Source organism: Drosophila elegans, unplaced genomic scaffold (genome assembly GCF_018152505.1).
Source record: "Drosophila elegans isolate 14027-0461.03 unplaced genomic scaffold, ASM1815250v1 contig_208, whole genome shotgun sequence".
In the NCBI taxonomy this organism is placed as follows: domain Eukaryota; kingdom Metazoa; phylum Arthropoda; class Insecta; order Diptera; family Drosophilidae; genus Drosophila; species Drosophila elegans.
The window spans coordinates 4,647,990-4,666,522 of record NW_024545578.1 but is presented as its reverse complement, the minus strand read 5'-3'; the positions used below and the strand labels follow the sequence as shown (position 1 = coordinate 4,666,522).

Below are 18,533 nucleotides of genomic sequence, written 5' to 3'. Positions count from 1 at the left end.
GTTTGCACTAAAGTTGATAGAAAATGTTGAGTTTTGGACCTGAACTTGGACGCGCTGGTCCAGATCGTACAAAGATACACATATCCAGGAGACTTTTAACTGCTAACTCTTGCCACTGTTTACATTTACATCCTATTCCGAAAGTAACTCGTTAAGATTTCGATACGTGTACGTGTGGAACATCAAAGTCTATGGGGGGACTGGGGATTACATAGATGCTTATATATCGTGTGTGTATATATACGGGCTATGGCTATGGTAGATGTTCTTGCGTATGCAAAAATAGTTGTGTTTATCCATTATCGTAATTAACTCTTGTCCGATTAATCAATTGTGTGCTTGCCAGAAAAGAAAACCGAGTGCCGAAAGGTATGCCTAAAGGGGTCAACCAAAGTAAATATGTTTTTTTTAGAATATAAATACTTATAATATCGCCAGACTTGTCAAATAAACCAACGAATCCTGCTGCGTATCCGTGGACCGACTTTTGGGCCGGGACAGAAGTGGAGCAGAGTCCAAATTAAGGCTAGAAAAGGCACTTTAGAAGGGGATGAGTGGGGGCATAGAGGGGTTAATACTCGGGGTATACGTTGGGGAGCCAATAATCTTAAATCAGGGGCCACAAGTTCGACCGGATCGCAGCAGTAGTCGTTATAAAAAAATTTTGATCCTAAATTTTGTCTAAAAATTTCGCTTGTATAAATACGTTTAAAAAAGTTCACTTGTTTTTAGTTTTAATTGATTCATTCTTTTTACAAATTTTGTTTGCGGTGTGTTCATCGCTGAATTTAATTCCGAAAGGCATTTTTTGTGAATTTCTTTTTTTTTCGTTAAGCCTAAACATTAAATTTAGTTGATTCCATTTGCGTTTGAAGCCGTTCCAAGTGCTTCGATTTCTTTTTTTTTTCTTTTTAGTAATTTTGTACATTTTCCTTTTCGCTTCTTATAAATTATAGACTAAACAAAATTCGGCCACACAATTGCCAAGTTAAATCGCCTTAACTCTTTTGATTTCTTTTACATTTAATTAATGTGCTGCTGGTATCGGTCTCTGTTCCGGTTCAAATTTATTTTTCATTATCTGTCGGATGGTTTTTGGAATGTTACGGGTTTTCTCTTTCCACCTCCGCTGTAACTTACAACTAAAGAGATCGATCGCTATTTATTTAGTTAGACTGCTGCACTATAACATAATAATACTTTCAAATTTTGATTCAATAAGTACGCTAGGAATAGAAACTAGGTAGAAACTAGAGGAAAACTGGCACATGTATACACATACCTTGGGCTAGTCTTACATTTTTAAATAAAAAAATAATAGTATGTAAAGCTTATGTTTAAATTCGGTTGGATATAGGTATGGAAATTTGTTGATTTGCATTTTTTTTTTAACAAATAGCCAAGATTAGGAGAAACCTTTAAAATGTATTTATAGTTTACATTCAGTTTATTTACAAATGGAAAATGCGGATTTGATTTTTCATAAAGTTAAAAAAAACTCATGAATATATTATGTATAATGAGATTTGATCTTGTTATAGAGAATAATTTTATTGCTAAAACTTGTTGCTTAAATAGTTTGATATATTGTGTTAAATCAAGTTAAACTTAAAAGCATTTGAAGCAAAAGTTGTTCTCTATTTAAAAATAAGATTTTAACCAAAATGTAGTTAACTAACCAAGGTATAGGTGCACATGTGTAGAGTAAAGCTGCTGGAGCTTCAGATTTTAGTTCACTCATTATCAATTCATTACTCGCTAGTGGTGGTAATGGGTTCCACTTTGATGCCACCGCCACTCGAGGAGCTGGGCGCATCTGTTCCCGCCGCCGCCGATCCACCTCCTCCCGATCTTTCTGGCGGAGCCGATGCCGATGTCGCTGCCGCCGAGGACGAGGATGATGAGACACTGGCGCCCACCAGCTCGGCCAGATCCTCGGCGAAGAGGCGACTGGGCGAGAACTCCCGCTTGTAGCCGGCCATGTCCAGGCCAAGATCGCCCAGCGGTGAGTGCAGTCGGGGTGTTTCGCTGCGCAGCGGACTGCCTTTGGCCTTGGGCGGGTGCTGACCCATCGCGGAGGAGGCGGAGGAACTGGAACTGGCACCGAAACCGGACTTGTGCGGCAGGCCACCGCCCACCTGGTGGTGATGCTGCTGCTGCTGCTGCTGATGCTGCTGCTGATGGTGATGATGGGGGCATGGCCAAGGACCAAAGGGACAGCCACAAGGTCTACGCTCCTGCAAAGATTTAAGCAAAAGGAGAGGAGGTCAGGAGAGAGGAGAAAGGTCAGCAGTGGAATTGTTTTTTAATTGTTTTCCAGAAATTTCAAGAAAATTTTAATCATTAGCTTTACAGCAAGGAATACAAATTTGCTTGTGAGTAATAAAAAAAAATTTATTAAATTTCTACAATGTAAACTCCACCGCAAATTCCTTGACCAAGTCTAATAATGTGGTTTAATCATAAAGATGGACGACTTCAACATACAACACTTCCAATAAGAAATCCATTTTTTTGTATCTCCTCAAAATACAGCCTTTTAAAATCAAAAAATCAATTCCTTTAATTCGACAAATAAAAAATAAAAATTATTTTGGTAAATTGGTATGTTTCCGAAAAGCTTTTAATTTCTTAATTTTATAGCTATATTATATATATGTATACATATAACATTTTTATTAAAAAAGTAAACGTTAATATTGAGTAACTCAAGAAAAATTAATTTAATGATTTTGGTTTGTCAAATGGACAAAACTCAAAAATAATAATTATTCATAATTTGTACTTATTTTCTCAAAATAAAATTTATTTTGTATCTGTGCAATTTGACGATATTATTGAACAGGACTACAAAACGCCTCCTGAGGCAAAATTCCACTAAAACAATATTATCATTTTTCAGAAATTGAAATAAAAAAGTATTAATTATTTCCTGATTTTTAAAATATGACTATTATTTAAAGATAACACTAGGATTCCCCACCACCCCACTTACCCCGTGCTGATGCTGCTGCTGTTGGTGGTGCAAGGCGATGGCCATGCTGGGCGGCAGATTCGGGACGAGTGGACCGCAGGGCGACGGGGCGTGCCTGGGCCCGGAGCCGCTGCTCAAGGCCGGCGAGATGCTTGCCCTGCCTCCGCCCGCCCCCGGCACGCCCACGCCACCGCCCACGCCCGGGTGGGGCGGCAGGTTAAATAGGCCCGGCGGCACCGGCTGATGCTGAGATCCTTGATGCTGGACGGCCGCTGCCATCTGCATCTGCTGCCGGATGTTGTGGGCCACGGCGGCCACCGCAGCGGCTGTTTCCTGCGACATGTGCTGCTCACCGCCCACGCCCACGCCCACTCCCGCCTGCGGACCGCTGCCATTTGGACAGGCCAGGGAACTGGGCGCTCCTGCCAGGGCGCCACTTGCGCCGGGATAGCTCAGCGGCAGGTCCTGCAAGGGAAACGCGGGCTAACCCGAGAGCAGTTAGTTCAGTTCAAGGACTCGCACCCCCAGTCACAGTACACCTCGCAAAGCCGTCGGGCCACTTAAACTATATAAATAAATTTAGAATTTATCAATAACACCAATTAAACATTTAAAATAATAAGTGAGTCCCATATCAAGCACAAATGTTTTGTTTAAATGCAATAACTTGATAAGTTTTGAGAAAACAGTCATTTAATTAAATTCAAAAATGTAAATAATATATGTGTATGTATTTTAAAGCCTCACTTGTATTGTAAGGCAGGGAAAAATAAGAAAAGACATTTATTTTTATAAAAAAAATCCTTTGACTTCAAAGAAGTTTAAAGAAGTTCAATGGAAGTTCAATACAATGATATAATATGAAACTAATTATATTTTGGATCTCTACAACCTTTAATTTAAAGTCAATTTTTAGTTTTTTCATGTGAGTAACAATTTGCAAAGAAGGTTAATATAAAAAGTCAAAAAAGTAAATATTAATAAACAAATTTACATACAAGTTATTGTAAGACCAATGCTGCGATTTAGATTTTGTTTAAAGAAGTATTGCAAAAGTATGTTGACAATTAATAATAATAATATAATAAGCAATTTTGGGTTGGCTATTTAAATTACTAAAAGAATAGCTTATGTGTAAGCTACATAACATTACAAATTAACTCTTTAATTTAATATAACTTAATTTTATGTTGAATTTAAAGTGAAATGATTTCAGCGCGGTGCTCGAGAATCCAGTTCAATGCCGATTTATGTTGAAAGCTCAGCGAGATGTACTGCTGTAATTACCTACCGAATGTCGACCGTAGGGCGGCATGTGAGCGGCCAGGCTGTCGTCCTTAATGTCCTTGGTGTCGCGGAAAACCACCGTCTTGATGACGCCCTTGATGTGCTCATCCGGCCAGATGCCCAGCAGAATCCTCTGCGGCCTGCCACGCCCCTTGGGCCGCAGATCGGGCCCACCGTCGATGGAGGGTCCCAGCATGTTGTGCACCCGATTGGCATACAGCACGAACGTGGGATACGGGATGTCGTATTTGCGGGCAGCCTGCGACAGGGATAAGCCCTCCTTCAGCACACTGAATATGGCCTCGGCCATGGTCTCGGGTCGCCAGGACTTCAGCGGACCCCGTTCCCGGAAGCGCATGTGGTGCATCAGGTTCTGGTTGGTGTTCCAGCACTTCTGCCACATCGACTGCAGCTGGTACTGGTAGCTGTCTGCTGAAAGTTCAATCACACGAAAAGGCCCACGATCAGATGGTTTCGAGCTCGAGTTCGCAATGGCTCCTCTACAAACCTGCCAGCGTGGACCCAGTGGCGCCCATCCAGGCATGCGAGTTCTCCATCATCTTGGCCTGCGGAATGCAGACAAAAGAAATTCTAGAATCAGTTAAGTGAGAGGAACGAGGAGCTTAGCTGGCCAAGTGCTGCTTCAATTAATTGTGTGACTCGCTTTGGTTAGCGCTCGATGCGCCGTCTGCTCTTGTCTCGTCTCGTCTTGTTTCGAGTTCCCATTCCCATTACCATTACCATTTTCATTCCCATTCCCAATTCCATTTCCGCCCACCTTTTGCCATTTGATTGACATGCAAAATCGACCTATTTTCGTTTAATTTCATTTTTTCTACTTTGATATTCATGGGTAATAAAAGGGTTTTTCAATTTCTGGGGGTCTTTTTGTAAGAAAAATGTCGCTGACTTTGATTATGGGTTAATAATAAAATTTTTTTATTTATTTAAAAAGGTTTCATAAAGAAAAATTATACAATAAATTGAAATAAGACGAGCTTTAGTATTTTTTTTAAAAATATTAATATGTTAAATCTGTTTTAGGAGGTATTTTAATTGAATAAAGAATGTGAGCTTAATGAATTTAAAAAGGATGAGCTTTTATGGTTACTTTAAAAATATTATTATTTTTAGCATACTCAATAAGTAAAATTCTTTTAATAATATATATGTTATGTTTGACATTTTGTGTTTTAGAGACATTTAGTTAATATTTGTAGAAAATTGAAAAAATTAAGAGTTATTCACAAGAGTAGAATAATAAATTATAGATTATTGGTTGATGAACTCAAGTTTGTATAGACAAATGTATGAACATCATTAGTGGGAAAAAATGAATTTTAGCTGTAAGACACCAGCGTAAGCAACAAATCTTTTTTAATACTTTTCTCAAGCTTAGAACTCACCTAAACTCAATACTTTCGGGTCTCCTCCTAGTCTAGTATCTTATGTTATAAGAGGGAAATCGTCTGTTCAAACTGTAGTGGCTTTTATGCATCGATGTTCTAATTCAAATTGCAACGTCAACGATACATTTAACTGGCTGACTGAACCTTCGAGTGGCGACTTGGCTGTCGTTTGCTGCGGTTGTCTGTTTGCCGACCGTCGAGTGGCTTGCATCGAATTCACTAATTGCATAACAAAGTAACATTTGCATATTGTTCTACATATGTTAGTGGCTGGATTCGGATCCACCTTGTCGATAACTTCATTACAAAAATTTCCATGCACGAGGAGTGTAGAAAAAAATCTAAAAAACACACACCCATCGTCGGACTGAAGTGGTACTGGCTCAGGTGGGCACTTGTGCCCATTTAGCGTTAAGTATTACTTGTAACTTTTTGCCATGTGACTGACTGAGAGCGCTCCTCTCCACTTCGTCCTTTCTTCGTCCTTACACTACCCATTCCCCTTCCCCTTTTGCAGTTCCTCCACAGGCTAGACAATGCTAGGCGATGTTCTCAGAAATCGTTGCCTACTTTTATGGGCCCCAAACATGCAATGGATGGATTTACTTTTAGCTCATTACGCCGCAAATTATATATTATTCACAAGTTTTTCTTTTTCGCCATGTAAAATTGCTTTATTTGGGGAGGATGACTAATCCATCAGCACTATTAATTCTTTAACCGTTTATATCCGTTCTCATGTACAAAATTGAACACGATTTATTAACTTTATATTGACATTCGAAGTTGTTCATGAATAAAATAAAGCAAAAAAGAAACTTACAAATGTTTTCATAGTTTTTGGATATTATAAATTGAAAGAATAAATTGTTATATTAAACAAAAATTTTTATAAATTTGAAACATTTTGCAGACAATTTTTAAAATATTGTAAAATATGGAGAATTTTTACAATTTATTTAACCTTTAAACAAAACTGGTTTGACTAAGGTAAGTTTCTAGTTAATAACTTACCTGTAAAAGCTATAATTTATATAGTTTGCTGATCTTCCCTTTGCCAAGTTTAAGTTTTGCCCTATGATTACGAGGCTGTTGTTGCTAAATACTAGCGACTATTGAGACTAATCACGCTAATGCCCAAATCTGTCTCAAAACGCGGCCGACAGATGGCGCTGCTGTGCGACTGTGTGTGCCCGTGCGGAAGTTTGTGTGTTTGTGCGGCCATCCAGCTGCAGTTGCCTTCAATAATACGCCACGCCAAATGCCAAATAATTTATTTATTATATGTGCAGCTGACCAAAGCTGACTGGACTCCACACACACCCACACACACACACACGCACACAAACACAGAGGTAGAGGTACATATATGGCCAGAGTCCTGAGTGAGATTTCATTACAACTCATTTGACAGTCTTGGTGCACTCGACGCTGCCAAAATGTCATAGCTGAGTGGCATGCATCGAAAGGGGGTTGCGGGGGGGTTGCTGGCACAGGGAGTTGGCTGCCACCCACTGAACACTGCCCACCACCCACCACCCACCATCCATCAGCCACCGCCCACCGATTCCCGATCCCATATCCAGCGGATTAGCGGACACGCATCGCGTATTGCCCCCTACACCACCCCCTCTGTTTACAGTCAAACCTCCAATTATTAAACTTTCATAACTCTTACATTTAATTTTTTAAGTCCATGTTAAGCACATGTTAATTGAAATTACCAGTTGCTTCATTGTCGTACCTTAGCCAATAAAAAACAAGATGCATGTTTAAAATCATATTTCATTTATAAATCAAAGTAGCTAACATTTTAAAACCAATGTTTATCAAAATTATTTATTAATTTAATTTGCTATAGCTACAAAAATCAATGTCTTAATATAAAAAATGACTTTATTATGTCCTTAAAATGTCTAAATATTAAATATGTTTTAAAACATTTGGTAAATCTTTTAAATCTTAATAATCTTCTATAACTGGAATGCTTGGGTTTAGGTCTATTTGTCTTTTAAAACAATGCATCTAAAATAAATACTTTTTTTTTGGAATTTAAGTTTCTGTTAAGTATTTTGTACTGTACCTCATTTGTGAGCCTGAACACGAAATTAAGCGAAATGAAGTTGACCACGCTTCGATTTTGGCATCAAAGCGAACCGTTACCGCTTGCTGCTTGACCCACCGTCCGCCCCCCACACCACGCCCCCTTGCCGCCCACCTTTTCATGCTGGTGCACTTGCTGCATGCATTGTTAATACAATTCGAGTCCAACGTCAATAACCAAGTGCCACGAATGGTCCATTAGTTGAGTTGCGTGGAGTTGAGCTGCGCTTCGCCTGATGCGGGCGCACAGTCTACATGTCTATATGTCTATGTGGAATATCAGAAACACACACGCGTTTGCAGTTTGTGCATCTGCATTTATGTATTCTATATATAATTATGCGGCTTAGCGATTGCTTGTCTTGGCGGATTCCTCGAATAGGCCCCAAAAGCCATGGCTCTCACTGCATTTGATGTCTTAGACGTGCAGCGAATTTAATCAATAGTAAAAATAGTTTCTTAATGGTGGTATGGTTTTCTGGAGCTCAAGTTTTAGCCTCTCATAAACTAGAAGACATCAGGGGAAAGATTAAGTTAATATTCTTTTGAATACGTCTTAAACTAAACTTGAATCAATGAATAAACATTTGTGGTGAGTGCGTTGATTTGATTGCAAGCAAAATGCAATTAAATTATATTTAATCTGTACTTAAAATGCTGGCAAGCTTGAAGTTCTAGATAAATATACTGGTTTATCTTATTGTCATGTTTATAACATTGGGATATTTTAAACTCGGTATTTCCTTAAAGTTATAATTGAAGCTGCTGGATTAAGAAATATGTATGTGTTTCTAGCATCCATAAGCAGTTCATAATTAAACAATAATTGTATGCATTGCGCTAAATGCTAAACAATACATCATTTTCCTTGAAATATTTTGAAATATTTTTAAAGTTTGATACAATGTAGGGTTGATTTAAATTGGAAGCCGATCAATGCTGTTCAAAATCGCATCGATCCCCCTCTTGGAGCTGACTTTCCGGGTGGCCCCCAAATTGGATTATCTAAAAACGATGGGGCGTTCGCATCTTCCGCCATTTTCTGTCTGGAAACGCCCCATGTCAGAGAGCCAGGATGAAGGCGTTCCGTGCGAAACCGAAACCTTTTCTTCTATATTTTTTTTTGAGTCAACCTCGGCCTTTTTGAGGGAGGTAAGGATTGCGACCTAAACCCTCTGCCAGATTTCTGGCCTCTAGTCAGGCGTTAAGACCGCATCAATTGGGCGTGAAGGAGGAGTGATTCCCATCCAATCCCATTCCCCGAAAACAGTCCGAGTCAAGCGGCACTTGTGCGGCTCTTCTGCGGTCTCGGCTGCGGGGTGGCTGCCACAATTTCTGATTCGCCCAAGCAACAAGCCTCAGACTCAGCCTCAGACGCAGTTGTCGTGGCAATGCAATTTAGCCAAATTCACAGCAGGAAACGCCAGCGGATGGGCAAGGGCAACAAATTCTCTAATGTCTAATGTGAGGAGAGTGTAAGAAAAAATAAATACAGACGCTGTTTGGTAAGATAACGGAGAAAAAATACCCTGTTCTTGTTTTTTAACTATTAGTTATATTATTTATTTAATTACCAATAAAATACAGTGTTAATTAAATAATTAACTTTTAGGTCCTTATGTTTTTTTTTTAAATTCTATATATTCCTTTGAAAGGAAATGTATAATACCAAATTGTTGGTAATAATTAAAAAAATAAAATTGTAAAACAAATTTGTAAGTCAATAAATCGATATTTCGCTACCCAAAAAGAGTTATATTGCTTTGCTTTTAAATTTGTTACTCATTTTACACCACGTATAGCCCTCTGGTTTTTGAGTACCTTATAAAATAAAATTGTATTCAAAATGTTCAAGTTAATATATCGATATTTTAATTCCCAAAAAAATTGTATGGTTTTGCTCTAAACTTTCTTACCCATTTTACAACAAAACAAGTATACCCCTCTGTTTATTGAGTACCTCTTGCAAAAAAGAATCGAGTTTGAACAAACTCTCCATCCCCCAGAGTAAACAGATTTTCCGTGAATTCACCCCTGCTTATTTTTTCAAGAAATTCCCAATCTTTTGACGCTCAGGAAATTGTCAAGTGCCGGTCCAAAGTGTGTGCGGGTGTGTGAGTGTGGCTGCGATTGTGTGCGGGTGTGATTGGGTTCGTGTTTGTGTAAAACCGAAAATTAATTAGCGTGAAAAGCATTATTGAAACCCAAGTCAAATAGGCTGAACAAGCGTAAAAGTGTGAGGTGAACGGGTTGGGGTGGCTGACAAAAACTTGCATTAGTTTTTGGGGCTAAGCCAAAAGTCGGGCTCATTTCCTAGGCTTTTCCTTAAAAGCAGGAAGGAGCACATGTGGTTTAATTTGATTTAGTCGCAAAACTTGCAGCCAATACTCGACTTCATTAAAATTCTGCAGCAACTGAATCAAAATCAACTTGGGCCTGGTAGTTTTTGGCGCGCACTTTGCTACTTGAAACATCAATTACATCGCGGGGAAGTGGGTGGTGGGTGGTGGGTGGTGAGGTGCTCCCATTTATAGGAATATATTTCCTATATCCTCTTGGTGCCCCCCATTTTTCCCCATACCCATCCAACTTGGCGATATCCTGCAATGCTCAGCCCTTAGGCGCAGCCAACGAGTCGTTGTGAAGTGTGCTAGGATTTCACTTGAAAACTGCAATCAAGTGAATTTTGATATATATACACACTGCGAGAAGAACTAAAAAAAAAATATTTTAATCTAAGAAGGTTTTAGAATTGACCTAAAGCTACATATTACGACTACGAGTTTGATGTGAAATATTGTTCTTAATTGAAATATACTTAAAAGTATTTTTTTCTAAGTGATTTCAATTAACTAGAGTTTGTATTTTAAATAGATTCTTTTATATTTTATTGATAAATTATAAATTAAAATATTCTTTTCTAAAGGGTTTTAATTAACTACAAATATTACGATATCGAATGGTTTCATATATATTTTATTAATTAACTATAATGTTGTTTGCCCTAAAAATCTTATTCATTTAACAAGGTTCGGTTTTATAATGTTTGTCTTACTTAAAATCATTTAAGTCATTAAAAATGTTATTATTTTGTGTATATCAAGATATCTATAAGAATTTTGCCTTACAACTCAGTGGAACACTGGTTTCTTTTTCTTGAAAATGTATTTTCCCAGTGCATCTGCATGTGGAAAAACTTCATGGATTTAATAATCAAACCATTCGATGGTTAAAATGTTCCTCGAGCTGCTCTTCAGTTCCCTCATCGAGCTTTCTCCACTCTCGACTTGTTCGTCATTTCCTGTACAATTTTATTATATTTCATACATAACTGTTACCCCGTTCTAGCCCTTCCCCTCTAACCCCTCTCCTCCCCTCCCTCCAGATATATATATATATATATCGACGGATATAACCCAGCGATAACAACAACACGAATAGCAAACGGCGAACGTTGCCTGTAAAATTTATACAAAATACAAATCGTTCGCTACATTATGAGGAATACAGCTCATCGGGATGGGAAGGGTTATTCCGAGGGGACGGGACAGGAACCGGGGTTAGGATAGTATTTGCTCATATGTTTGTTGCATTTAGCGCTCGCTCTGGGTGAGTGGAAATAAAGGAAAAATCAACGAATGCCGAGCATGGAAGTGTTCAATATATTTTTACCGCTGAGTTAAGCTTGAATGGGAATCAGGGGTGTGGAAATTGTGGAAAGGGGGTCAGCAGTTGCAAATGGGTAGGGGATTTTAAATTAGTATTTGCTTATTTGAAAATATTTGTAAGTCGTAAACTAGTGGAACAGTATGGCTTGCAATAGCTGAAAATAGAAATGGCTCACCAATTTGCATCTTTAATTATTTAATTTTTAAAAAGTGGTTTCTTTTCAGTGCTTAAATTCGTTAAGCTATAATTGTTTTATGCCAAATAAACCAAGTTTTGGTATATAGTTCCCAATTTTAAGGTGTATGTTTAGAAGGTAATTACCCATTCAACTCCATATATCCCTATAATTAAAGTTGGTGCTTTGACTTTGCTTCGTTTTAAATGCTCTGCACTTTCCAGACTAATTGCGGCAATCATGTTTAGTCAATCTTCACTGCCTCCCCCTGGCAACTCCACAAACTTTAATTTTGTTGTGCGCACAATTTTTTATCATTGTTTTGTTAAAAAACTGCAGTAATTTATACATCGGGCATAGAAAAAAAGAGAGAAAAAGTTTTGCAAACGCAGGCAAAAATTGAGTGGAATTGGATTGGAATGGCAGCCGGCGATCAATCGACAAAATAATGCGTTAACTTTTACGTAAAACAAACAACAGGGCCAACAAACACACGCAACTTTCCAGCAGACCAGAAAAACAAAAAGGAAAATGATTGGCTTGTGGGTTAAGGAGGAGTAACTTTCTGCACCTCAAAACAGGCGGAAAAAAGCGATTAGAAAAATTATTGCATACGCCGAGAGGCCTCGATAACTGGCGCAACAAAAAACAAAACGCGAACAAAAAGTTTAAAATATCGCTAAAAGTTTAGGCACACGCAGATATAGTACGCATTTTATAGTTGCGAGCTCAACTTTAAGAATCGATTCCGATTTATCAGGAAGTTATTTTTAAATGTTTTGGAATTTAAAATTGAATGCTATTAAATCCATTATCTTGTTACTCCAACTGCATACTATCTTTTGAACATAAAAGGCAAATTTAAAATCTCTTTTCTACGAAAGGGATTATTTATATATCTAGTTCTTGTCACTAAAAACCCATATTTTATATCGATTAAATTTGCAATAAATTGGTATATAGAGAGACTTCTTATGAACAATATATATACTTTCTAACTCATTAGTTGCAGCCATGAAAACGTTGTGTTGTCACTCAAAATGCATCCTATCTTTTGAATAAAAAGTACGATTCATCAGGGATATATAAAATTCAAAGCGATTAAAAGCCTCAATAATAGAAGTAGTTCTTCTATTTAATACAAACAAAAATTTAATAATATATTTTTTAGAGAGATTTTTTTTATCAACAGTATATACACTTTTTAACTAACTAGCTGGAGCCATTAAAACTTAGTTAAGTGTAGTGCATTGAATATTTTCGAATTCCTAAATGATTTGCCCCTTCAATGTTTTTCACTTTTGTTTAAGCTAGATTTGGTAAAATTGTTCCATAAGCGAAAAGCCCATCAAGCTGTCAAATTATGTCCTGGCCAAGAGCTACTAAATGCCAATTAATACAAATATCCATAAAGAAAAATATATTCAATTATTGGCAAATTAAAATGTAAACAAAACGCAGCCAGTTTTGGGTATCGGTTTCCGATTCGTTTCGGCCATCATAAATTGCGGCACCTAATAAATTGACACTCTGTCATTGTGCGGCATTTACAGTTTATAGTATGTGCAGTGGATGTGTTCACACCGCCCAACCACCCACCATTGGTGACCTTCCACGCCCACCCCCTGCAGGATGTTTCCCTTTTTTTGTGCCACACTTTGGCAGGCTGTGTGTAAGTGTGTGTGTGTTGCATGCAACAATTGTGTGTGCAGCCGTACATGAAAAAAAAGGCCAACAGCCAAAATGCAAAATCCACCCCAACTCCAAAATTCATTCGATTGGATTCCTGCACCACCACCCCAACCAACCCACTGATTTTGCCGGTTGTTGTTGTTGATGTTGTTGTGTGGTGGCTGCTGTGGTCGAGTTGTGGTGCACCGCAGCGTTTAAAACGGTTTGCCAGTCATTTTTTCACATCATTGATTGCTTATTAGATTATAAACCGCGCCACTGACTCGGACCCTTGTTTTTTGTTTTTTTTTCGGTTTTGTATGCACATTTTATTCCGCTCGTGGCACGTGCTTCGATGCCTCCCTACTCGTAATGTCCTGCCAACAACAGCAGCAACAACATCGCAATCAACATCAACATCAACAGTAGCGGCAGCAAAAAGTGCAAAAAATAAAGTATATATATGTATACAGCAGCCTGCATCTGTTGCAATTTGTGCGCCCGAAAATAGGCAGCACCATTTTATATTGGCCAAATATTTTGGCACGGCTTTGGCATATTTTTTATGGCCAGCGACCATTAAAGATGCGTGATTTATAACATCGAACTGGATCTGCAGCCACTTTGCGGACGGTGTGTGCACTTTTGCAGGGTGAATAAATAAAATAAGGCATAGAATTCCGCGGAGTAATTGAAAGTGCGGCTGGACAAGTGGCAGTCAATAAAAAGCTCGTAATTTATATATCTAAAAGGTTTTTATAACTAGATGACTTGGTTATAAAGAATACAGGTTGTTCTTAAACAAAATAACTGAAATAAAATATGTATAAATTTACTTAGGCAAATGAAGGCACATAGAATACTTTTTAAATTGAATATGCTGTCAGATACAGAAAAACCGAGACAAGTTAATGAACCTCTTGGCATTTAAATATTTACCCTGAGCTCCGTCATTAGCCGACTTTATTTATATAAATAAATTAAAATATGCAAATGCACATAAACCTGAAGAGGTGGGCAAAAAGGAAATCCCTAATTCTGGGATACTTTCCCGCTAGTCTTCTGATTAAGGACTCGCTGCCTTTGCGGTCTCAGACTTTTCTCCTTATCTCACCTCGATTTTATGTCTGAGAAATGGCGAATCGTTGTCTGCGGGAAAATGTCTACCCTGAGCTTTTCCTCTGGAGCATGGCTAAATTTAATTTTATATTTTATGTGCGCACATCAAAAAATCCTTGGCGGGGTTGTCTGCTCGGGAGAAAGTTGTGTGGCCCTAAAATATGAAAAACAATTAAGCCGCCGTCTGGCTCTAAATTCGGGTGGGTTAAAAAGTGGGTTGCGGTGGGTGGTTGGGCGGTGGGCGGTTGTAGGAAAATGGCTGACTAACTGAGTGGTTGAGTGGCTCGGGGCTGGTTCAGTTTCATTCCCAGTGCAACATTCAAATGCTGCAACAAAATGAGTATTATGTATTTCGATTCATAATGAATTATTCAACATTCGGCTTGCATTTTTTATAAGACAGCGCGGCACAAACTTCACCTGGAAAATGGGCAAAACTGGGGAAAATGGGTAAAATGGTGCCAGAGACAAGACACTTGCTGCAATTTGGCCATAAAACGAAACGAACAACGACAACCGACACAACAGCTACATCAGGCAACAAAGAAGGCCAGACAAAACTGACACTGGCAGTCTCAATTTCTCTGCTCATTCCAACTCTCGTTCTCAGTCTCAGTCTCAGTATCATTCTCGTTCTACCTGTCGTTCAGCAATAAAATTTAATAAATTATTTACGCTGGCAAAATGCATATTTGTTGCATCATCAGAGTGGAAACCAGAGGAACTAGCCGAGATTTTCTTAAAGTTTCGCGCAGCTCAATAAGTTTTCGACTCTGTGTTCAATGTGCATTGTTTTTGGCACTCAGAGAAATCTTAGTGGGATTTTTTGCTTTATTAATCAGTGTTTTTAGTGTGTATGGCTTTTTTTATTAAACTTGTAAAAAGCATTCAAACAAATAAATTGTCAAACAAAAATTATTTTTTCAGTAAAATATATATTTAAATTTAATTTGTATAGTTTGTTCTCTTTATTATTTACTTTTTTATTATTTAAGTGCGTTTTTATGTCAAACCAAACATTATTATTAATTTTTTTTAATTTGATAGATAATTAATGAATAATAATAATAATAATAATAAATAACAATATAATAGTTTGGCTTTCCTTATCAGTTTGCAATATATATTTTATTACTTCTCTTGTTGGTATTGTTTTTACAGTAATCCACAATTAAATGGTTTAAATTAAAATGGTGTACTTATTTTATATTCCAATGAAAACTTTAAATTATATATTTGATTTCTCGAAGTGCTTATGTTGTTTTTACAGTAACCCACTCTGAACCCAATTTTCCGACGAGGGCATTCACAAAAAGTTTAGTTCGTTAATCTATGCAGGCGGGGCGGCGAGCTAAAGCAAAAGTATTTTGCATACGGGGAAAGGTGGATGGATCGTTGTTGATGGTCTTTGGCTGTCCGTCAGTTGGTTTGTTAGTTGGTTGGCCGCTTTCGTTGCCACTTTTCAGGTCATAAGACGCTACGCTCCCCACCTGCTCACCTTCTCACCATTTCACCGCCCACGATTTCGAGTTCGAGTAATATTGTAGTGGAAGTCGCTGCATTTCGTTCTATTTTAAAGACATTTCATGTTGTTGCCACTGCCGCCGTCAGTTCTCGAGATTGGCACTTGATTGGCGTATATTTCCTGTTGCATATTTAAGTTTTAGCTTAGTGCCGATAAAGTTTTCCAAGTGCATTTCTATTTGTATAGCAAAACCAAGCAGGCGGTTTGCCCTGCCATATTTAAAACTGACTTTAACTTAAATGCGCACGAAGTGCAATATCTTTTTGGGGGCTTTGTTGAGCCCATTTAATTAAATAAATGAAATAAGTAAGAGTCGCCATGCATTGACATTTCATCTGTCGCGTAATTTATAATTTCTGTTGCCATTATGGTTGCGACTCCTTCTCCTTTCAGCCCTCTTACATTGTTGTTGACTGCGATGCGAATATTTCGCATTAATATGGCGGAAAATCCATAATCGAATTATAGTTCTGCGGCTCTTTTGTTTACCATCTCACTGTATCTGTATTTTCCCGAACGTGTGTCTGTGCTCGGCTTTGTTTGTGTGTGTGTGTTTGTATCGCTTTAATTGAATCCTTAACACTTTTGAGCTACTTACGTCCAACACGTTGCGTATGCGTAACTTGTTATTATTGTCGGCTGAATTGTTGGTGCCATTGATCTAGGGCTGGCAAACACTTTCCGGGAATTTAAATTAAATAAATTGTGTCATCGGTAATCCTTTCAATTCAGGGATTATCCCTTAAGATGTTTTATATTAAAAGGGAATTTTCGTAATTGGGTTGTTGGCTTGTTTGCTCTGCCATATTGAGGTTATTTCGTTTTTCTTTGCAATTAAATAGTCGGTATTTATTTAAATTAAATAAGTGAAAACATCACTTAAAGTAAACCTTTTTCTTTTAATATTTTATTGCCTTTTATGAGTTGCTTTTGCTTTGAAAATCGAAAAAAATATATTACTAACATATGTGTAAAACACTTAGTTTGGTAATATCTAATTTGATTTATAAAGGGGGTACTCAGTAGCAATAATAGTTTGAAAAGTCTTATAACTGTTGATATTTCATGAATATAATTAAATTTTTTATTTTTTTTTTTTTGACTTGTACAATCTGTCATATTTTTAGCACCTAAAAAGTCATTTAATTTTATAGTCTCTCCTTTTTGTCCTCAATATTTTCGGACGTTTGCATCCCTGAACCGCTGACTCTTTTCCGATTGATTTCTCTGCTTTCAATAAACTGAAACAAACAATCACTTTCCCCCTTCAACCTTGTATGCCCCTGCAACGTTTTTGCAGCTCCAGGTTGGTCGCTTCCTCCCCGGCATTCGATTATTTTTATATACATATATTGCCACACGCAGCTTATTGGCATATTGACAATTACACGGGCGATACATATAAATTAAGCAAACGGCAGATCGGTTGAAAATGGGGAGTTGGGTGGGTGGCTTTTTGGGGGGTCAGAGGTCGGGAGCTGGGACTGACTGACCAGAGACGTCGGCAGAGGAAGAGGCAGCGGCTGCTTGATGTGGCTGACCAAATTTAATTGACAACTTACTGTTGCATTTACCAGCGGGGAGGAGTGGTCGAAATTCTGGGGCGTGGCAGGGGCGGCGAAGACCGAACCTGGCAATCTGTCACAGCTCAAAAGATACACTCACACAGATACCCGCTGACCTGCGCCGGGCTTACAAATTAAAATTCAATATTAACGACACACACCAGCAATGCGGGCCGAAAAAATGAAGTTTAAAAATAAAATGAAAATAATTTAACAGCTGCATCAGACGGACCATTGATGATGGAGTGACTGGCAGTGAATTTCCATAATCGCAGTGACTTCATCAAAATTAAGCCACGATTTAAATATAATTGCAATTGGGGCAGGGGATAAAAAGTGTGAAATAATGAAGCCGAAATTCGGGGAACACAATTTATTTAATCCCTTACCAAATTAATTGATTAAATTGTATAAATTAGGAAAAATTAATTACATTTTTATTTGCTCTTTGAAAAACTGTCACCAAATTTCTTTAAAAAGTTTCTGATTGTCTGTTTTATTTTAAAACATTGCCTTTGCTCGGTAGGATTACTTTCATACACACACAGTTGTAAAAAATATCATGATTATTTATAAATTGAAAATGTCTGAGGGAAATTTGTTGCTCTTGAACACCTCAAAAAGTCGTACTCTTTTGCCATCCTTTTTTTTTTTTCAGATCTGTGTGTTTGCGGTTAAATATTTTTAAAACGCGTCGTATCCACCGCAATACAAGGCAATTAAATATTTCGAAGCAGAGGCAGAGCAAGTCCCTTTTCCTTTCCCAATTTTCCGGCCTTCAAAGTGAGGCAGGAAAATGCCTGGCAGCGTGAAAAAACCATATGGCAAACAGTTTATCCTGCTCCTGCCAGTTGGCGTCCATGGTCGAATGCTGTTTCAACTGCATCTGCATCTGATTGTCACTATCTTTTTGTTTTCACTGCTGTAGTAAGAGGTATTTAAAAGGGTGAACAGTGTACTTTAAATAAGCATTAAATTAATATTTTATAAATATAAAAAAATATGATTAAAAAAATTGCAACATAATGTATTAAAC

The 18,533-nt window shown here is 37.9% G+C and overlaps 1 protein-coding gene across 2 annotated transcripts in view; it reads right to left on the bottom strand.

The window, feature by feature from the left end:
* Positions 1–1,321: 1,321 nt before the first annotated feature.
* LOC108146379 (protein bric-a-brac 1) overlaps positions 1,322–18,533 on the bottom strand; it is a 70,252-nt gene continuing 53,040 nt past the window's right edge. Inside the window, exons 2-5 of one of the 2 annotated variants that reach the window (XM_017272370.2) lie at positions 4,770–4,827; positions 4,266–4,693; positions 2,996–3,457; positions 1,322–2,237 (exon numbers count right to left, since the gene is read on the bottom strand). In XM_017272370.2, coding sequence (XP_017127859.1) covers positions 1,752–2,237; positions 2,996–3,457; positions 4,266–4,693; positions 4,770–4,827 — 1,434 coding nt within the window. In that variant the 3' untranslated portion in view covers positions 1,322–1,751. The remainder of the gene's footprint in view (positions 2,238–2,995; positions 3,458–4,265; positions 4,694–4,769; positions 4,828–18,533) is intronic. The other variant, XM_017272372.2, reaches the window with a different exon arrangement.